Raw genomic sequence first — 22624 nt, 5'->3', positions numbered from 1 at the left:
TGTTTTGTTTTTAATTGTAGACTCCCTTTACACTAAACCTCAGAATATGGGACATCTACATCTTTGAAGGAGAGCGAGTTCTTACAGCTATGTCTTACACGATCTTAAAATTACACAGAAGTAAGAAAACATTTAATTATAACACTTTCTCAAAAAATCTAGCCTTGTTTTAACTCTGATTTCTCATTACTCACCCAACTTCAAATTCATTTCCTTTTGGTAATAAGTGAAGAAATTGTCTTCAGTTGGTGATTGAGTATCACTGGTTCTGTCTCATAACCAGAAGCTTTACATTGCCAAGGTCTTTGATTCTTTTCTCCATATCGGTTTCGTCTTCACACAAGTAGAATGTAAAGTTTGGTTTTGTTAATGATGATGTTCTATTGATTATTTGTTTCCACGGGGACCCCTTGTCTCTTTTCATCAATCTGAACCTTGGGTTTGTAGGAGGAGAGGGACACCAAAGAAGCCGGGCCCCTTAGTTAAAAGTGCTGGAGAGGGCATTTCCCATGACTGCTTCCTTCACCAGGAATAAAGCACCCAGCCCAAACGAGGGGCGCCTCCTCTCCTCCCCCTCTCTGACTGCTTTGTGGCCTCTGGGGGCAAGGACTGCTCATGTCTAGTTGCCCAAATGCAACACAGGTCTTTAAAAAGGCTTCAGTCGCGTATTTCAAGGGCTCTGTAAATTTGACGTGTGATGCCTTACTTTAAAAATCAAGAAGTGTAAAATGACTATAACTCAGTTAAAAAAATGTGAAAAAAAATTCTCAAAAAAAAAAAAATCAAGAAGTGAGTTTTTCTTTATGAATATGAAGAAGCTTATAATACCCCTCAAAGTGTCAATCCAACCTCAAAACGTAGGTGACTCCCCGTGTAACTGTGCAGAGGGGAGACTCCCTGAAACTCTGGGGCCTCCCACGCAGGTCCCATCTAGGGCAGAGCCTCGTATCACGTTCCCTTTGTCTGCTCTCCTGTGTTGTTCTTGACTGATTGATCTGTTCAGTTTGTCAGCTAAATGATAAGCTGACTGAGTGCTTGCAGTCGTGTTTTGTAGTGTTTCTCCCTGCTGGGCTTGGCTTTGTTCTAAGAACATGTGAGGTCCTTTGATACAAGATTGTTTGATTGCTCACTTGCAAAGCAAGGACTTAAAGAGCACCGAATTATCCACATTCTAGATAGGAATGAAAACTTTAAAATCACATCTGTATTGTTTACTCTGAAAGAAGAGGATTCAGGAGCGTTGTGGTTCATTTCCCTCCCTCCCCAACATGCAAACCACAGCACCGAGATGAGACAGTTTGGTAACAAATTACCTCCCAAGACTGTCATTACAACCACAGGGAATCAGTCAGTCTCCTCTCCCTCCCTCCCTCCCTCCCTCCCTCCCTCCCCTTTACTCCTTTTCTCTCTTTCTGAATTATGAACTGACCAAGATGTTGAACAGAAGTGTACTTTTTATTAAGATATATACTTACTAGTTTAGTGTTCCCTAAACAGTGATAAAGTAGAAACATGGTGTTATGTTCTCCATAGCCTTCTTCTTCCTCTTAAATTATGTTTTACCTGTGATTCTTGACTAATTTTGACAAGTGAAAAGTTTTTTCACCGTTTGTAAATAAACTTGAAGCATAACCATTACTTTGTATCCTACCATGTCATCAGACTAAACAAGCTGTGGGAAGACTGCCTGTTGTGTATTTTTTCTTCATTAGGAAGACAAATCTTAAAGTCTTAAATGAAGTTCTTTCACCATATAACGCTTGAAAAACTGTCTAGACCAATATTCAGTGGAAACTCCTTAGATTTTTTTCTTGTTTTTCTCCTGATCGCCTTACTAGTATTTAGAGACATTGTTACTATAAAAAAATTAGTGATTTTTAAATAATAAAAAAAATTAGAAATGACCTAAATGTCTGATACTAGAAGACCAATTAAGTATAGAGCACACATGCAGCGAAATCTTACGTAGTTGTTAGTGACTTAAGTTGTTAATAGTAAGGTGTAAGACCATATTTGTTGAGGTGAGAGGTATCAGTGATGCACGATAATTGAGTTGGGGGAAAAGCAAGAAGGTGAGTAACGTGGAAGGTGTCATTTATTTTTGTAAATTGATACACATGGACACACACATGCTTCTAGGGCAGTGACTAATGGATCTGAGCTAATTTTTACTTTGTGCTCTTTATCTGTAATTTTAATTTTTTCAGTGAAACTAATTTCATAAGTAGAAATACAGATAATTAATAATCCAGATTTGGGGGAAATTTGGAAGTAGTGAAAATACAGACCCGGAGGTGGATGTGCCCGTGAAGTTGGAGCTCCGTGCCAGTAAAACAGGAAGTGCACGTCACGCTTGGTGGCCTTTCTCTGTCTACCGACTCTAGGAAGCTCTTGCTCTGGGTCAATATGCGTCAGCATGGTTATTCTCAAAGCAACAAGAGGGGATTTAGCGGTATTCATCTGTCCCCAGTCCCGCAAGAGTACCTGCTTTGCTCTGTGACTGCTCTAGTATCAGAAAACATTTTTGTCTTACTGAGTTTCAGTGGTATTCACAATGCCATGTATACGTTGTGTGCTGTGCCCTTTTAAAAAATGCATCAGAATAGAACACATTATCTTCTCAACCTGAAGTAGCTGGTGTTTATTGTTCTCTTCTTTTCTTAGAACATCTTATGAAATTGTCTATGGAAGAACTTGTAGAGTTTCTTCAGGAGACCTTGGCGAAGGATTTTTTCTTCGAAGATGACTTTGTAATAGAGCAACTTCAGATATCCATGGCAGAACTAAAGCGGGCAAAATTAGATCTTCCAGAACCTGGTAAGGAGATTCTAAACACTTTATACCTGACTTACAATTAAGATTCGCAGACATGCCGCCAGTGGCCTGGGCCATTGTTGTTTGAAAACATAAGCGTACTTGTGATGGATTCATGCAGATCAGTTTTTGTCGCCTGCTTATGGCTTTATTCTTATTTTAAGAAGAAGCAAATAAACATATTAATTAAATCAGCCTCTCCTAAGAGAGTCCCTACTTCAGTTTAGGAAGTTTGTTTTGACGAGTAATGTTTAATCAGAAGTAACCATGCTGCTCTAAGCTACTATAGTACTAAGCACTTTTTACTTCCTTCATCGCATTTTGTGAGACCATGTGCAGTAGCAGAGCACGTAAAAGTCCCGTATTACAGACGAGGAAACTGATACTAAGGGGCTGATGTGTTGCTGCAGGACCTGCAGACAGCATCATTGACGCCAGGGCCCAGGGGTCCTGTCTGCCCATCCAGGGCCCTTTGCAGGGTGTTGCAGTGTAGATAATATATTTTACTCACTGATTTCAGACCCTCTTGGAGGACCTCCTGTTCAGCTTTCTGCTGTGTGCTGGGTTGGGGATTTAACTCAAAAGAAAGACGTGCTTCATGCTCTCAGGGTGCACAGAGCAGAGACAGAACTTACACAAATGACAACAAATAGAGTGTGGTGAGTGGGGCACCCACAGAGCTGGAAGCAGGATACACGGGGAAGGATCCGACGAAGGGCGGAGCAGTACCGGACGAGAGGAGAGGGGAGGAAAGTGTGGGAAGATCTTTTCCTCTTTGGTGAAAAGCACGATGTTCTGCTCTTAGTTACATAATTGCAAGGGTCTAATCAGTATCTCCTGAGGTTTGCTGTGGGCCATCCGGATTCCCTCGGGAACAAACCATCACAGCGGCAATTGAGAGAACTGGGTGTGGGCCTTGGCCCGTGAGGCCATCACCTGTGCGAAGTGAGGTCGGCCCTCTCATTCAGAACAGTAGCGTCCACTTTCTACTCATTCTCTCCTGGAGCACGGGCTGCATTTGGAACAGCAGTTACTAACTGTATTCTGGCTTCTTTACCATTCATTTTTAAGTGTCTTGCCTACTTTTAAAAAGAGTTTAAGACAAGTTTTAGTAAAAGACACATATAGAAAATACATATTTGTATGTATGTAGTGGAACTATTTAAACACGAGAACAAAGTAACAGCCTGTGTAACACAAAGGGCCGATTTAGCATCTAACGAGCAGCTAATGTTTATTGAATGTTTCCTCTGCCCCACGTACTACAGGGAACATCTCATTTATTCCCTAAAATAACTGGAAGGAAAGGCACTCACTCACCCTCATTTTACACAGGAGGAAACTTGGTAGCAGTAGTTTGTAAGGCCTCTTTACTAGGAGAGGGTAGGATGGGGTCCTAGGGTAAGGCGAGGGATGACAGCAGAGGGCGGGTGCTTTGCTTTCTCTCTGTCTACTCTGGCGGTTAAGGTGCGACGCGGTGGGTCGCTCTGCACTTTCCGGGATGATAATCTGTCCTCATCTGCGTTTCTGCTGCCACAGCGTCGGCTCTTTGGACTCCCCCACAGCGTCCCGTTGTTACTGTCTTTGCATTATTGTAAGCTCTGTGTGGAACAGTAAGATAACCAAACCAACACTAGTGAGAAATTTAACACCATACCTGTCATTTTTGTTAGGTCTCTCCTGCCTCAGTCTTCCATCCCACGCAAACACGTGGAATGTTACACCTTTTTTTTTTTTTTTTTTTTTTTTTGCTGGCTGGACTGAGTATTCCATTGTTTTGATTTGTATTTCTTTAATTTTGAGTAAGTTCAGTGTCTGCCTTATGTATTTATGGTGCATTTTAAATGTTTTTCTGACAACTTCCCAGTTGATCTTCTGCCCACTTTTCTATTGACCATTGAATGGTCTTGGCACTCTTGTCAAAAATCATTTGACCAAGGTGGGGAGGGTACAGCTTAGTGGTAGAGCACGTGCTTAGCATGCACGACGCCCTGTGTTCAATCCGCAGCAGTTCCGTTAACAAGTGAATAAAATAGCGTGAATAAATAAAGAAACCTAATGACCCCTCCCCCAAAAAGACACACCAAAAAAAAAAAAAAAAAAAAAAAGAGAAAAACAATCATTTGACCACATACACAAGGATTAACTTTCGTTCTGCTCCGTTGGCCGTAAGGTGTCTGTCTTTGTCCCAGCACCAGAGCTGTGGAGTAAGCTTTGAAACCAGAAAGTGTGAGTCCTCCAGCTGAAAAAGACTGTTTTAGCTATTCGGGGCCCCTTGAGATTCCATATGAATTTTAGAATGCGTTTTTCTATTTACGCAAAAAAAAAAAGTCATTAGGATTTTGACAGGGATTGCATTAAATTTGTAGATCGCTTTGGATAGTATTAACATCTTGACAATGTTAATCTTCCAATCTATCAACATGGGATGTGTTTCCACTTACTTACGTCTTCTCCATTTTCTTTCAGCAACGTCTTACGGTTTTAATTGTGCAAGTCTCACACCTTTTTGATTAAGTTAATTCCCAAGTCTTACTGATGAGGGAGGACTTACTTCTGTCAGTTTGCTGTTTGTTTTCAGTATACCTTTCTTCTGGGACTATCTTAATTTATCCCTCACTTTGGAAGGACAGTTTTGCCTGACACAGGATGCTTGGTTGACAGTTTTTTCCCTTTTAGCACGTTAGGTATATCAGCCTACTGGCCTCTGAAGCTGATGAGAAGTCTGCTTATAGCCTTATCTGAGGGTACCTTGTGTGTGACAAGTCACTTCTCTTTTGCTGCTTTTAAGATTCTCTTTGTCTTTCAGAACTTTGAGAAATGAAGGGATGGATGGGGAGGAAGAGGGCAGGGGCCCTTTAAAGCCTCTGGAGGTCACTGGAGCTGGGGGAGAAGGGCTCCTGCGGTGGGGGGAGGGGCTGCCTTGTGTTTTCCTCTCTTGTTCATTGACACTGACTTGTTACAGAGATCAGTCTGTTTTCTTGTGGAATGTCTCATTTGGAGGTGTCTAGTTTTTCTTTACTTTGGTCATTTAATTTGTTCCTCTAGCTTCTGTATTTTCTGCAAGCTAGAAGCTAGATGTAGACATTTAATCAGATTCAGATTCAACAGCAGGCACAGAATGACTGGTTTTATTACTGTTAGTGATACTGAGCTTGAACCCTGGATAAAAGGTGGTGATAACCAGATCTTTTTATTTTAAAAATAAGGTTTTTTTTTTTTTAATTACAAAAACTTTCCAGTTAGCAAGTGATTTGTGGTGCAGTGTTTTGACACTGTACAGATATCCAGTTTCCTTTTAATCTTTCCCCTGATGGTTTTAGCTTCCATTGGTAATCCTTGCCAAAAAGAAATATTTCATTTGAGGTTACAAAATAGTGATTTTTCAGATTCCATTCTTTGCTTTACATTTGTCAAATCAGACTTCCTTCTGTAAGAAAGCACGTTCCCTCCTCCTTCCAGAGGGGCTCTTTGGTTGCCTTAAAATGTGCTTGCTACTGAAACGACAGAATAAACGCTGAATGTGTCAGTTGTCCAGAATTAGGAGTTCACGTCTTGATTATGTCCAGTGGCAGCAAACGAGCTTATTGTCTCTGCTCTTTCATTGCAAATCTGTGGAATGTGATACAATCTAAACGTTTTAACGCTCAAATCGTTCTGTATCTGGCCAGTGGAACCTCCTTAAACAGATTCCTGTGTCCTGTGGCCCCAGCGTGGTGAGTCTCGGAATATTTCCTTGCTTTTCTGTGCAACAGGCTATCTCTGGCTCATCCTAAGAATTCCTTGTTTCTCAGTTTCGTTACACAAGTGGTGCCCAGATACATCCTGATAAGAATGGCAGACAGTCTTGAGGTAGATGGGTGAGTGTGAGGGCTCCCATTGCTTCTGTTCTCCCCTTCAGGGTAACTGTCAGCGGCCTGGGACTTCCTCGTCTCCTCCTCTCCTTTTCTTTCACCTGTGAGCCCACATGTAGACACGTACATCTACATAAATGTGTGTAGCGTTTTTGTAGATGTCTTTGTCAGTGATTCTTCCCTTCTACTCCTGATTTGCTGACAGTTTAACCCTATGTCAGTGTTTGTGTTTTTAGAACATTTATCTTGTTGCTAGTCTTGATTTCCAGCCATTTCTGTTCCGTCCTATGTTGTTTGTTTGTTTGTTTTTTTAAATTGAAGTATCATTGATTTACAGTATTATATTAGTTTCAGGTGTACAACAATATTGTTTCTGTTTTATTGATTTTTCTATAATACCCCTGTTTGGGGCCATTGCTAGTAATAAACATACACGTATAAAGCATTTGTAAAGTTTTGCTGTCCATCTCTTAATGTGAATCAACTCTGAAGACCTCAGTTTAAATGAAAGTATTTTTTGTTGACAAAATATTAAAGTGACTCAAATAGTTTCTTGTGTATCCCACTGGCTGATGAGCTTTAGATGGAAATGTCCCTTTGTTGTCCGCTGTCATCTATTCAGATGAAGCCATTTGGCCAAGATTTTGTCAAGTAGGGAAGTCATTCCGGTTAGAAGGCCTATGTTGAACCACTGTGACTTCCAGTTGCCCCAGAGATACAGCTCATGACCTGTCTAGTAGAATGGAGAGAGAATTTTTCTTAGAATAGTTGAGGGGGCCGTTTTAAAGTGTATCTTTTGTTTTAGGTATCAGAAAATAGGAAACTGAAAGCAAGCGAGTGAGCATTTTGTTGCTTTTGGCTCTGGTACATGTCCTTTTTTTTCCCGAGAGAAATTAAGAATTTTTTGTTTGTTTATCTGTAGAAAACCATTTCTCGCCTCAGTGCTGCGTTTTCATTTTCGTATGTTTTTTGTGATGGCAGTCAGAATTTTTTACTGGAACACAGGAAGAAAACGCTCATTTGTGCTTGTCCACGGCCCTGCTCTCTGGGCATCACAGTTTGGAATTATTTCAGTCCAGATGCTGTAGATTGTGTTGCACACCGCCGCCTTCTTCCTCGCCCTTGAGGAAGTCTGCGTCTTCCCACCTGGGAAGATGGGGTTTTGCACTTCCTTGGCCTTTTACCGTCAGCTTTGACCTCGCAAGAGCTCCCAACGTGCCGGAATCCTCTGCTTTTCACTTGTTTCTTACCTGGCAGGGCTGTAATTCTTACATCAAAGGGGGCATCATTTTAATTCTGACGAGCTTTCTCGGTCACTCTGCCATCAGGATTACTCTTAGTGGCTTATAGACAAGGAAGCTTAGGCTGCAAGGTTAAGTACTTGCCCAGGGTCGTGAGGGACTGGCCCGACGGGTGAAGCCTGTGCCTGCGGCATCCCAGGCGGGTGCTGCTGCGTGTGGTTCACGCCGCCCAGGGTCACGCCCTCCTGGTTCTCTGCCTTCGGATGTGCGTCTCCAGGACCTCCCTGAGCAGCTCTCCAGACGCCTCTGGCCTCGTCCGTTCTGCTTGGTGTCCATGACTTGGCTTAAGCCTCATCTTCCTGTAGACTCAGCCAGTCCCCAGCTTCCCGAAACTAATAAAATTTGGTCACCCGTATTTCATGCCGGAAATGTGCCCCGTGCCTGCTTCTGTCCCACACTCTGTGTTTCCCCCTGTCAGTTAGTTCTATGTCTGCGTTAGAGTGAGTTCTTGCAGGACAGTGAGCATGTCTGTGTGTCACCAGCACCTAGTACAGTGCCTAGTTTAGAGTAGGCACTCAATCAGTATTTTTTTAATGAACAAATGAAGTTGCAATAATATTTTTTAGATACTAAAAACATACTGTCTGCAAAAGGTTAGCATGAGGCCGTTTTTGGAGGTGATGGAATCTTTCTGTGTCTTGTGCACGCACAGACAAGTCAGATTCATTGTGTTGATTTAAAAAAAACTGTCCCACTTTTTGAGAATTTGAATGGGTTTTCAGTTTTATTTGTTCATATAATGTAAACTGATGTTACACACGGTGAGCAATTTTTACATACGCGTATGTGAATTGAAACTCTAGGAGACACAGAGCTCAGGTTTTAAAAATTAAGTTATTTCACAGAGATCTATGTGGCATTAAAATAGGTGTATAACAATAAGTACATTTAAATAATTATCTCCTTTCAGCTTTCCTTTTCTTTCAAGTTTTATCTGTTCAAAAAAAAAAAAAAGTCCAGCCTGTGAACCTAACTACAATGTTCTGTTTGGACTTTTTAAAACTATCATAGCTAGAAATTAGAAAGTATGCTGTATTTCTTTTGGTCACCTTGTTGAAGGCTGTACTGATGTTTGAATTGTATGCTCTTCTGGCGCATAGTACATTAAACCGAAATAAACCACTTGATTTTTCAGGTATAAATTTGAAATCAGTAATTTTGTGACAATATTTTAAAACTCATTTGGACTTAATATTTAATCCAGAAGGGACTAAGTTGATCCCGTCCCAAAATAATTTCCCCCACTACTCACTGAAAACTGTTGGAGCAATCAGAGTACATATACTCTGTTCCTGAAATTTAAAAGAATGTTGCTCACGGAGAGTGCTCTTAGAGCACGTTCCTGTCACTGGGTCTCTGGTTGGGTGCAGGGAGCTGTTTACCTCTCCGGAGTCAGTCTGTCTGCGAGACTTGCAATTGAGCGTTGCGTCCAGTGGGTGGTGCCAGGCACCTGAGTAAGAGCAGAGATGGACTCTTGCCCTGACTTTTTTAGGGATTCTTTTTGTTGGGCTGTTGTTGTTTTGGGTGGGGGGTGTTTTTATTTGGTTTTTTGTTTTTTTTTTTCTTTTCTTTTTTTTTTTTTTTTTTAGGAAACAATGTTTAAGAAAAAAATAACCAAGAAACATTTTTGCTCTTATTCTGAAATATGTACAGTTATAGTTATTTGTTTTTCCAGCAGAGTAGTCTTAATTGTTGGCACTGGCATAAAAATACCACTTATGTAATAGAACGCTAGGGAAAAATATCATGATTGTGCTGTTTTCACAAAAGCGCCCCCTGTTGTATCTAAAGGGAACTGTGTCGGTTTCCTGAGTCTTCATTTAAACTCCTGGCTTTCAGGGGAGGAAGGGGGGAAGAAGGGAAGGACACAGTTTGAGGCCTGGAGCTCTAGTGGAGTGAGCAAAACAGTACTGTGTCTGTTGAAAAGAAATCCAGGATGAACGTATGGGTGGTGGTAGAATACTTACTGCCTGCTTATGGCCATCTGCTCTGACATCAGTCATGCTTGAACCTTCTCGGCAGTCAGTTGCTTAGGGGTGAAAGGAGATGCTTAAACATAGACCAAGGACAGCAGTGGCGGGTGGGGAGGAGGGCGAGAGGCACCCATGAAGAGATTGTACAGAACGGTTAGTGCTTGTTTGGGTCTACTTCTGGGGGAAGGGCAGAGAGCATGAGCGCATGAAAACCTGGCTGACGGTGCTTAGGTCCTTCTTAGAGGGTCTGCACAATGTAGCTTAAGTCAGGGCCAGCTGAATAATTAATCTTCAAAAAAGAATTGCCTTAATGACAAAGTTGAGCAGATTTTTCTTGTTAACCTTGTACTTAGGCGCAGAGGTCAGCCCCCCCCCCCCCCCCCCGTGGCGGTGAGGCTCTGCCCTGCCCAGTCCTGTGAAGCCGGGTGTGAAGTGGGTCCCACTCAGAGGGGCAGGAGAGCCCCAACCCTGCCTCTGTCTTCCCTCCCCCTCCTCACCCCTTTCCCTCCTCCTCCCTCCCTGTCTTTCTCTCCTCCCCTCCCTTCCCCCCTCTTCTCTGGGCCTTTTTTTCCACCCCTTCTCCTTCCTCCTCCTGAGAGACAGGGCCCCTCCCCACAGTCAGGGTTGCCCTCAAGGCCCTTAGAAATGCAAACACCAAGTGTCTATCTGATTGTTGTTGAGTTGCCAAGGAGTTGAGGATTTACACTGTCTGGAGGTGGTGGGTCAGTTGCAGTAAGAACCCGCACACGGCATCATCCAGGGGCCATCAGTCAGCGGCTCCTGATGGCGGATGGAGTGGTGCCGGGGTCACAGCTGCGTTAGGTCCACCTGCTCCCTGGTCACAGGCCAGGCCGCTGGGGAGACCGAGTGCTGCAGTCAGTACACTCAGTGTCCGGGGCGAGGTCTCCTAGCCTGACGCAACACTGTCCTTGAAGTTGGAAGGAGTTAGGTTTTTACGCACTTATATTTTAGAAGGCTCTTTTTTATATCCTTATCTACTGCCTCTTTCAAATTACTTTACTTTCTACCGTATTTATTGAAAATCTTCATGGAGATCAAGAGGCCATGTCCTCTAAATGTCTTTGTACAGTTGAAGTATTTACCATGTACCTCTTACATAGTCCTGGTTTCTAATGAGAGATTGACATTCAGGAATTAATAGACACAATGTCCTCCTGTTTGCACTAAGTTTTTTCCGCAAACCCTGCTGCATCTAGTTTCTTGGGTATTTATAACCGTCACGCTTCCGTACTGTTTATTGGAACAATGTGTCTAAAATTACTCCGATTCATACTAGTTACATGTGAATGCTTGGACATTTTGTCAGAACCATACACCTGTTGCGATTTTGGAGCCTTTGGAAGACCTGCAAAATAGGTAGAAGTCTCTTCCAGGTGATCATCTACTGGGGGAAGGGAAGTGTGTTACGGGCTGTCATGAAAGAGCTGTAAGATGCTACTTTGGGGGGAATTTAGAAGTCACAGATTTTTTGTTTTCCTTAGTGTGGCTTTTGACCTCTAGACCATTCAGTAAATGGAACGTGCTAAAGTTTTCTTCTAATTCTGATATAACATGTGGATGCAAAGAATATCAGTGTCTCTTCCTTAGAGAAATTTGTGTATTGACCTGAATGTGAAGTAGGGTTAAGTGAACAGTGAGCACTTTTCTCACCCTCTGTAATGACAAAGTAGAACTCCCTCACCTGTGTGATGCGTGCCTTTCCATTTTGCTTCAGGCATGAAGTTGCCGCCTCAGTCTGTTACTTCCTTCTCAGTTTTTTTGCTCTTTCTCCTGAGAAATATGTGCCTTATGTTTGTAATCCCACGTTGTCCTGTGTGCCCTAGCAGTCTTCACGGTAGTGCCTTTCATATACTCGGAGGGTCTCAGAGTGGGCATCTGTGAATACGGAGACACAGGAACAGTATGAGATGCGGCCTTACCCCCGAGATGCTCAGTTTTCTCCCTTGGTCCTCTTTCCTCCCCATGTCCGTCCTTCCACCTCCGCTCCGAAGGGGGTGTTTTGATGTTTGGCTGATGCTGATGAAGTATCAACTAGCCATTAAGCCAGCCATTCGTTTACTATGCTGAGTGCTTAGAACGCTGTCAGAGGGGGAGCTAAAAGAAAATTGATAAATTTGGATTTTCTATTACGTAGATCTTTATATCTTCTTGATAATCTCTGTTCATTGGGGTTACTTACCTACAGGGAGGAAGGACTTCATATATGTATCTGGGACTAAATGGATTCCTATTTGTAGAGCTGATAAAAACTTTGCAGGGGACCCACTCTGGGCACAGAGAGCCTTTGCATTTCCGGGAACTCTCCCCTGCTCTGTCCCCCGGGCCCCGAGTCATTTTAGTTACCTTACCCTGGCACTATCTTCATGGCCCTCTGTACAACTAGCACAGCTCCGTGAGGACAGGGCACTCCCCGGTTTCACCCTTGGATCGCCAGCACCTAGAGCGGTGCCTGGCTATAGTAGTTGCTGACAGGTGTGTATTTGTTGAATGGATGGATGAATGAAACAGACGGTAATTGTCAGTTCTAATGCTTTGTGTACTTTCAGATGTATAAAATAAAAAGCTTACATAAATATTGTCAAAGTGAGGTTAAATTCAGTTAAAACCATCCCATGTGTCTCAGGTTGAGTGAACATGGCATAGTGGAAGACAGCAGTAAAGTGGGAGTGAAAACATTGGGTCCTGGTTCTCACTCAGCTTCTGCCACTAAAGATCACTTGGCTTCTTTCTCTGAGACGTTGCTTCACCTCCTATAAATCACGGGCTGGACTGGATCTCTCTGGAACCCCAAGGCTCTAAGAAGCTGCCCAGTTGAGGGAAGAGGAGAAGGGGTGAATGGGAGGTACCCCGAGCCCTTCCACTTTAACTAGAGCAGCTGGCTTATGTTTTCTTTATATATTGGAGTTTCATGTGAAATTTGGTTTTTTAAAAAGATTAATTTCAAAAAGTTTAAACAACCACTGAGCTAGAATAGCATAAAGGTTATTTTTAGCTCAGTAATTCTGATTCTGGTAGCTTCACTACTTAAAGGGTATTGCATCTCCATCATTCTTTGCTCCCTCCCTTCCCAGAGAAAAGCTCATTGAACTTTTTTTAATATCTTAAGAAAATTATGATATGTGGGCAGATAATACGATTGTCAACACCAAGAACGTTAGCTGCATGAAAACAGTGGCTGCGTCTGCCTGCTCACGACTGATGGACTTGTGCTTACTTGGGAAATCTGTGTTAGACGGGCGGGTGGCTGGGTATTTGAAGAGAGCAACAACTTATTTTTAAGTGAGAATATGTTATTATGTAGTAAAAGGTAAAAAACATGTATCTTATACTAGGAAATTTTTACAAGTGAAGTCTTGTTTTTTTCAAGGTGGTATTTACTGGGTATCCATATTGTAAGAAATCGTTTTTAAATACTGTTTACTAAATGCCCAATTTACTGCACCTTCCTTAATTTCTCATTAATTTTCCAATGTTAGTTATTTAAAATATAAAGCTAGAAGTATATAATATGATTTTCTTTCTTTTTTATTCTTTTCCCCCCTTTTTTGCATTTAAAGTAGCATCGTTTTAATTTTTTTTTTTTTAATTTTTTAATTTTTTTTTGTTTTAATTTTTTTTTTCTGCTGAGAACCAGCACTTTATTTATTAGTGAGATGCTGTGGTCTGGGAAAGGGGAAGCCGGGATAGACAGGACAGCACCCATCTCAGGGATTTTCCTGGACATCAGGCGTTCCCTCCATGCAGGTTTAGAGGAAACACCTTCCTGGGTAAACTCCCCAGAGGGCAGCGCTGTGACTGCCAAACAGCAGGGATAGGAGGGGCCCCTTAGGCAGAGCTGGGCCCCTGGGACAGCAGGGTTTCGATGTCAGGCTCCATGTCGAGGGTCAGAAAGCGGCGGCTATACCTGCGCACAGGCGCACCATCTGGGCCCCCCCGGGAACTTCTCGAAGTTCCAGGAGACATCGTTGCGGCATACTGGAGACCAGGTGATGAACTTGGGGTCGGTCATGAGGGCAGTGGCGTGGTCCCTGGGAGTGGGCAGGGCCTCACGAAGAAAGGCGAAGAGCGGGTGCGCCTTTGAGCCGTCCACCTCGCATTTCTCAAAGAGCACGAAGTTGGGCTCGAACCTGCCGTCTGGTCGGACATACTTGAGGCAGTTTAGGATCTCCTCGTTCTTCGAGTTCTCCTGATACCCAGACTGGTTGCACAGGGAGCCCAGCACGACCAGGCCCCGGGGCCCGAGGCGCCGCTGCAGCTTATTCATCTGGGTGTAGTCCCGGCCCGTTGTGCCTCAGTGACGCCACGTTCTCAGTGCGCAGCACCTACCCCGCAGGGCGCCCTGGCTCCCCGGCTCCCCGGCTCCCCCGCTCCCCCGCTCCCCCTGGCCCGCGGGCGCGCGGAGAAGGCACACGCCGAGCGCCAAGCCGCGCACGTGGCGTGGGTTTGGAGAAATAAAGGAGCGCCACGGCCTAGAAAAAGCCTTTTTAAAATCTTTTTAATTGAAGTACAGTTGATTTACAATGTAGTATTAATTTCTGGTATACAGAGTAGTGATTCAGTTATATATATATTCTTTTTATATTCCTTATCATTTTAGGTTATTACAAGGTACTGAATATACTTCCCTGTGCTGTACAGTAGGACCTTGTTGTTTACCTGTTTTATATATAGTAGTTAGTATCTGCAAATCTCAGGCTTAAAGTCTGAGTCTTTTGGAATATTAATTTTGAAATGGAGAATATTATTTCTTTTTATTCCGTGGAAGGTACTTGAGGTAATAATAAGCTATTTGAGGACAACTTGGAGACCACGGTTGGTCAGCAGTTGACTTTTTAATTTGGCAGGCCTGCTTGAAGTTGATAGGAAAAGGTTTACTGAGATTCCAGAACCATTTTAGTGGAGGCAGTCTAAAGTGGAAGGGATGTAATGGTAAGACACTGAACTACTGACCTGCAGGATTGTTTTAGGAATAGAAATGAGAACATCAAACTTGGGTTCTTCAAAAATCATGCAGCAGTGTGTCTTAACAAAATATAAGAATCATGTGTTACGCAGTTGTATGACCCTTACTCGTAAGGTTGTAGGTCTTCCCACTTGCACATTGCCTAGTAAGACCTTGCGTTTCGGTATGGTTTAGTATCAAGTATTAAGCCTCTGATGCTCTGTGTGTGTGTGTGAGTGCACATGTGAAAAGCACACAGTTACTCACAATGTACTACTTCTGTTTGGTCCATGCTCTTGTGCATTTATATGTTGCTTATGAACTTATCTTTCCCTTCAGGTAAAGAGGAAGAATTTCCGAAGAAACCTTTGGGACAACTTCCCCCTGAATGTCAGCTGGCTGGCGTCAGTCACCTGAGCAACGGACAGAGAAGTGTGGGCAAGTCAAGTCCCCGGACAGGGAGCAGAAGGGAAAGCAGCTCCTCTCCTCACAAGACACACGAGCACTCCCCTCACCATCAGAGCAGAGCTGGTACCCCGGAAAGAGTGAGGCAGCCAAGGCGGAAGTCAGTGGACGAGGAAAGTAAAAAGCTTAAAGATGAGGCAGATTTTCAAAAAAGGCTTCCATCAGGTCCGCAAGACAGTTCCAGGCAGTATAACCATGCAGCTGCTAACCAGAATAGCAATGCCATTTCAAACATCAGGAAGGAGTTTGTGCCCAAATGGAATAAACCGTCAGATACGTCAGCTATTGAAAAAGCTGCCAAATACGCCATCGAAGGCAGAAGCAGAGCTGCCCACCCCACACTTCGGATCACCGTCCCGAGTTCAGCAGATGCTCGGGTACCCAGCGTCAGGCAGAAGATGAAGGTCTTGGATGCTGACGAAGGGAAGCGGGGCTCGAATGCATCCCAGTACGATAACGTTCCTGAAAGTGAGAATGGCGCTGCTCTGGAAGAGGCCCTCGAGCGGGCGTCCTCGCACAGCCCCAGGGGCATTGCTTACTCTCACAGTCCCAGGAGGCATGCCGAGCCAAGCTCCAGTCCACCCAAAGTACCCAACAAGTTTACTTTTAAAGTACAGCCTCCAGGTTATGCAAAATACCCGCCTCAGTTCAATGGGGAAGATCGTGGGACAGGGCATCCCCCATCTTACAGTAATCCCCCCGATTACCATGGAAACCCTCCTCCCAAGCACGTCCCTGCTGCTCACAGCAGCTTTGTGCCTCCCCCGTTCACCCTTGGGACTCACGTGAATCCTCCTAGGAGACCTTATGGTTCTACTCTTTCAGTCAATGCTTCTCCAGAGAAACCCTCCCACCGCCCGACTCCAGTCATCCTGCCATCCAGTAGAATAGAAGTTCTCCCTGTGGATTCTGGTGCCAGCGGGTATTCGGGCAATTCAGGGTCGCCGAAGAATGGAAAATACATCCTTCCTCCAGCAGATCGTTTGCCAGATAACAGAAAATGGTCGGAAATTGGTTACACGTTCAGGCCAGAGATGCATGGACAGTCGTGGGCTCAAGATGCAGACCACAGCCACTTAAGCAGTTTACCAAAATATCTCACCTTTCAACGTGGACCCTTTCAGGACCACAGCCTCCCAGCAGTTTCTGTAGATAGTCCAGTGCGGTACAGAACTTCCCCAGCGCTGGAAGATGCCAGTTCATCTGGGTATCAGTATTCAGGGCCCTCGCCTCCGGCTCATCACTACAGAAATCGGGATGGACTCTCCATCCAAGAATCAGTATTGCTGTGAGAATTTATCTGTGCTTGCTACAGACAAGAGAATAGAAACCGTGTGAAACCTACATTGCTGTGTTTATAATTGCCAAAGCAGTGTTTTATACAATTGTGAACAACTCGCACAATTCGGATGTATGTTAGTAATAAGAATATATGGGAGCGTTTTCATCCCCACCTAAATGCTGCTTAAGATGAGCTTTTAACTTGCATCATCACTGAACCTGTTAAAAGGAATTTAATGTGGAAACATAGCAATAGCATTTAGGGACGTACGCTCGGTTTCATTTGTATCTTTCTCCAACATCTGAATATTCGTACTCTGTTAGCCCATTCTATTTTGAGTGATGTTACAAAGCACTGAAAACCTGAGCTGAATAGTTACTTTTAAGGCTGTGTGTAGTGTATGTGTCTTTCCCTAGATACCATGGGCATCTGTGCATTACACGTTTGAACGCAGAACTAAAGAAATGTTAACGAAAGAAACTACTTTTAATCTAGATCCATGGAATAATTTATTCTTCTTTTCTCCCTAACTTGTCTTTTGGTCAAATTTTTTTTCCCCTCCCCTTTTATTTTTAACCCAGGTCCTAAACTGACTTAAGGGTTTGCCCTGACTTAATTCAGTGTCTCACAGAATGCTCAGCTTTTTCATCCAGTTGCTGGCATTTTCTCTGAATCTGAAAATTGAAGACATTGGAGAGAAAGGCTGACCACTTAATGGTGCTTAAAAATCGGGGCAGTTAAAGTAAGTTTATGGCCAAAGGTGCAGCGCTCAGAGGATCCTTGTTCACCAAGAGATCTGTTTTGGTGCATCTGTGCCCTTTGTTCTGGTCTGACTCTTGCAAAGCTCAGAGCAGAACGTTCCTCGCCAGATGCCCAGGCGGTGCTGTGGCGCAGCTGTCCGGCGGGCGCCAGCAGGAGAAGCTGCACGTTACCATCAAGCACTCACACGGGGCGGCGGAGCAGGCTCCTCTGAAATTCGTTTGAAAGCAGGATCAACAATACGGTTACTTCTTACTTCTGCCCCTTGAATTCCTGCAGACCCTCCCCGCAAAGGGCCCGGGTGGCATTTACACGATCTTTTCCTGACACTCTATCTTTAAAGAATGTAGTCAGTGGATATTGCTGCACTTAGGCCATTAAATTATCGTTGTGTAAAATTGTGAAAAAACGATCCTAATTATTACTGGAATCTTAAGAGTTGGATCTTTTTTTTTTAATAGTGTAAGTTTCATACTTTCAGAAATCTTTTTGTCTGTTCGCGTCAGTGAAAAAAATTCAGGATCATCATAACGAAGACAGCAGTGTCTCTTAAAATTTTGTTTTACACTACAGTTGCCAAAACACTGACCACGTTTTGGGCACTCCAAGAAAGTCTGACTTTGTTGTCAACATTCCTTTGCTCCAGTTTGCCTCAGAGAGAGTAGAAAACCTCAGATAGATGGCTCTTACTGTTGCAAGTTGAGACTTTAAGCTTTCAAGGTACAGAGGTATGTCTTTTAAAACGAGAGTAACAGTTGTTTAGTTCCTGAATGTGACAATGTTTTTTGTGTATATAATGAGTCTAATGTAATTTTAACCAACTCGGTCATGATGTTATTAAAAATGGCAAAACAAATGCAGTGTGTTAGTGGCTAAGCACTGCACAGAAGCTCAGACTAAATCCGGGCACACCGGGCCGTTGACTCAGATCATGTGGAAGCTTAGAAGTAAATGTATATACAAATGTAGCTGGGGATATGAATTCCAGTCTTAAACCATGACTCTGTGACTTGTAATAAACCAAGCTGTACAATTTAGTTTATGATAGCAGCCTCTGAGCTGCTCCAAGATATATATATCAACAGTGGAAATACTGTAGATTTATATTTATATATATATGCAAAATATATATACACACACACTATTTTCTTACGTCATCTATGACATTTTTTATCTGTATACTTTTTTTGATGTGATTGTTTTTAACATGCTAACTATTTTGTTCTGTGTCTTTTATGTGCTTTTTTCTTCGTAAGTCAGAAGTGCCGCATCTCTGATACTTCGGAAGCTAATTCTCTTCTGAGTAGATGGTGCCCAGTGTTTGCCTACATGACTTCAGCTCGATCACAGTTCTCTGCTCCATGCTTTGCTAATTCCCAGTAGTTCTGTATTTAGACCCGCATCACCTTGCCTTTTTTTTATTCAATCGTGAGTAGTAACAATGAGGTCTTCTTTTCAGTCTTCCTCATTGTAAAATGTAGCTCTCTGTTAGTTTGTCAAGAAAAATTTAATTCGAAGTTATTTTGCCTCTGTGCAATTTTATTCTTTCAAATTTATGTTTTAATAAAAGGTAAATGATGAAACAATGATGAAACATGAAATAATATTCATAAAGTGGGTTAAATATATTTATAAAAAAACATAATAGGTTAGTTTTTTCACGGTGTGGAGACTGATTTTACTCTGTAACTGCATGTCCAGTAGGTAAATATTTTGCCACTGTTGAGCCTTTTTCTTTGTAGCAGTTTTGCTTTGCTTATTAACACAATAAGCACTTTGGTATAGTTTTTTTTTTTCTTTTTTCATATTTACTTTGAAACGTTAAAGAAACTAGACCCAGGGTCTCAAAGGGTTTTAAAACTTCAACTTTTTCAGGTGCTTATGTTGTTTTTAGAATTTTTTAAAATAGCATTTGGAGCTGGAAGACACCTGTATCTGTCAGATCGGATCCATATTGGGTATAAATTGGACTGACAAAAGACAGATTAACAGGAGAAAAGGAGACAAGTTTAGTAACGTGCATCCTGCGTCCATGTGGTACCCAGTGATGAGTCACTCAGGAGGGTTAGACTTGGGGTCTCTGTACTACACTTAGCCGGGGGGGGGGGGTAGGGGAAAGGGATGAGGAAGAAGGGCACTTATGGAAAATAAATGGGCGTTTAGGGAGATGGAATAGTTGGTGACAGTTTGGTTGTGGCGCCAGGAGAGAAGGTTAGAGCTTCCAGGAGGGGATTTATGACCGTTGAGTCCTTTGGGGGAGGCTCTACTTTTAGCCAGATCAGGGATTTCAGGAACTCCAGTGTCTTTAGCTCAAAATCATTCTGATCCCCTTCGCTGTCAGTGACAGAATGTTTCTTGAAGGAAGAGAGATTCCGCCAATGGGACATTTTTGGAAGGGAAAATCAGATGTTTACAGGATGTAGTGTGATCGTCTTAACTTTTTTCATTTTAAGACAGTTCCAATGCTGTTGTATGTCATATTGAGTGTCAGCTTGAACGTGGGATTTTGTGTTTGTCATTCAGATCTCCCTTAGGGCCCGCTGATCATAAGCACAGAAATGATGCCTGCTTAGTACTTTGCTGAGATCTCCTTTCTTTTCATTTTCATGGTTAGAGAAAAACATTCCATGTCCACAAAGCAGGATTTATTCATAGAGGTTGCAAGTCCAAGATCAAGGTAAGGATCTCCAGCTTAGTCTTCAGGAAATACTACTGCTCCCGGTTACCTTTTGCACTCACACCTTCATTTTAATGTGCGCTTGTTTGTGGGTTAGTAAGACTCATTGTGGCAATGTGTGTTTTTCCCCTTTGTTTCAACTGTCTTATAGTAGATTTTAAATACATTTTTGATACGGATATTGATACTGACTGACCAGATGGTTTCAGTAAGTCGGACTTGACTTTGGCAGTGACCTAAGGTACTGAGAATAGGAAGAAAAAATTCCGTCGAACATGGATCTGTGAATTGCACTTTCAGAAGGATTTTGGTTATCCATGAATCTAAGCATAACTGCCACCATTTTATCAGTAAGAACACCAAAAAACAGGAACAAATTTTAGATTTCTTGGAAGTAGCTCTTGAGTCTTCTGGTCTTTAGAATTATCTGGGGAACTTGAAAAAAAAGTAGTTGTTGTATATGCTCACTGTGAGCGGTCCCCAGAATTCTTAACAGATCAGTTTCAGAGTTTAGAAACTCTGATTTCAGGTAAGTTAGGAAAACTTGCACTGGAAAGGCGGGCATGACCAGCCGTCTGTGAACGCTGACGGAGGGCCCCGAGCTGTGGGAAGTGTGGGCGGCTTCCGCTGAAGGGGGCCTGGGCCCTGAAGTTGCTCCCACTCCTGCTGACCGTAGTTCTTCAAAATAGGTAGAGCCCTGGGAAGACTTATTTCCATTTTCCTGCATGACCTCTGTCCCTTTGCTTAAGTGACTTGCTGGGAGGAAGCCTACGCTCCCTGGAAGCCTGAGTGATTTTCCCCACGTGAGGAGCTGAGGCTTTGCCGCGCAGGCTGGGCACCTGCTCGGCCAGCCAGCGCTTGGTCGAGCCCCTCCCGGGTCCTGGTTGCCCTGGGACTGGGCCGGGTTCATACTTCAGGGTAGGAGATGCGTTTTATAATCCACGTCTCAGCTCAGTGTGGAGATGGGCGTGGTGACTATTATGGGCACAGAAAGGCCCAGCTCGGGAGGACCAGGGAGGGCCTGTGAGCGGTGTCGCCTTAGCTGAGCTGGTGAGGAATCATAGGGCAGACGGACAAGAGGGAGAAGAAAGGGCATTTGCCCAGAGGGGGTGGCCGTGGTAAGTGTGGACTTGGTGTGTGTGGGGGATGGGGTGGGGGGGGTCCCGCAGAGACCAGGTTGTGGAGGGCCTCATGTGCCCTGGGACTGGACGCATAGGTGGGGGTGCAAGCCTGACGTTGGGGTGAGGGCAGCAGGGGTTCTGTCTAAGGTCTTCTGTCTAAAGGGGATTCCAGAGCTTCACACCAGGGAAGAAGTAATGAAGAACGGTGATTAATTTGAACACTACTAAGTAAAGAATCACTAGCATTACTGGCATATCTGGCACTGCGCTAAGCGTTTCACCTGTGTTAATCCAGTTGGTGCTCGCAGTGACCTCGAGGCATGCACTGCCTGACTTCCTGGTTCACAGGTGAGGAGTTGAAGGCACAGGGAGCTGCAGTAACTTTCCCGGCATGCTGGGGGTGGAGCCAGGACTTCCCACCCCCACCAGCAGTTTTAAGGACGTGTAATTTACCCACCATAAAGTTCACCCGGTTAAGTGTGCACATCAGTGATTTTTTCAGTCAGTTTATGGAGTTGTGCAACCATTACAGCAAACCAATTTTAGAACATTTCCGTCACCTCAAGAAGATCTCTTGTGTCTGTTTGTAGTCCATCTCCATTCCCACCCCCAGCCTCAGGCAACCACTAAAACACCTTCTGTTTTTCTGATTTGCCTTTTCTGGACATTTCCTGTGGATGGAATGGGATAATACTTGGTTTTTGCTTCTGGCTTCTGGCACACTTGGCATAATGTTTTGAGGTTCATCCGTGGAGCCGGTATCAGTAACACCCTTTCTGTTGCTGAATTGCCTTCTGTTGTGCAGCTCTGTCACGTTCTGTTTGTGCAGCCACCAGCTGCTAGACGCTGGGCTATTTTCACCTGCTGCCATGACCATTTGTGTACAAGTGTTTGTGTGGCCATGTTTTCATTCCCCTCGGGTACACACTTAGGAGTGCTGTTGGCTTTTATGATATGTTTAACCTTTTAAGAAACTCCCACACTCTTTTCCAAAATGTCTGCACTGTTTCACCTTTCCACCCACAATGCCTGAGGGGTCTGATGTCTCTACACCCTCACCAACGCTTGCTATTTGTGCTTTTCTATCATAGCCGTTCTAGTGGGTGTGCAGCGATGTCTCATTGAGGCTCTGATTTGCGTTTCTCGAGTAGCTAATGATGAGCATTTTGCCATGTGTTTGTAGATCATTCGTGTGTCTTCTTTGGTGAAATGACTATTCAGATCTTTTGCTTACCTTTTAATTGGGTTTTCTTATTTTGGAAAAGTAAGAGTTCTTTAAAATACTCTGGATACAAGTCCTTTATAAGACATATGGTTTGCAGATGTTTTCTCCCAGTCTGTGACGTATCTTTCCAGTTTCTTAATGATGTCTTTTGAACTGTGAATGTTTTTATATTAATGAGGTCCAGTTTATT

At 43.5% G+C, this 22624-nt stretch overlaps 1 protein-coding gene and 1 pseudogene across 3 annotated transcripts in view; one reads left to right on the top strand and one right to left on the bottom strand.

Moving 5' to 3' along the window:
* USP6NL (USP6 N-terminal like) overlaps positions 1-21888 on the top strand; it is a 135692-nt gene extending 113804 nt beyond the window's left edge. For all 3 annotated transcript variants that reach the window (XM_064479330.1, XM_031444753.2, XM_064479331.1), the window contains 3 exons: positions 21-120; positions 2665-2817; positions 15245-21888. In XM_064479330.1, the coding sequence (XP_064335400.1) occupies positions 21-120; positions 2665-2817; positions 15245-16662 (1671 nt within the window). In that variant the 3' untranslated portion in view covers positions 16663-21888. The remainder of the gene's footprint in view (positions 1-20; positions 121-2664; positions 2818-15244) is intronic.
* LOC105093579 (glutathione peroxidase 1-like) lies at positions 13611-14267 on the bottom strand (annotated as a pseudogene).
* Positions 21889-22624: the final 736 nt, after the last annotated feature.

This window comes from Camelus dromedarius, chromosome 26 (assembly GCF_036321535.1).
Source record: "Camelus dromedarius isolate mCamDro1 chromosome 26, mCamDro1.pat, whole genome shotgun sequence".
In the NCBI taxonomy this organism is placed as follows: domain Eukaryota; kingdom Metazoa; phylum Chordata; class Mammalia; order Artiodactyla; family Camelidae; genus Camelus; species Camelus dromedarius.
Note: the sequence above shows the minus strand (reverse complement) of the source record. Positions and strands in the feature narration are given on the sequence as shown.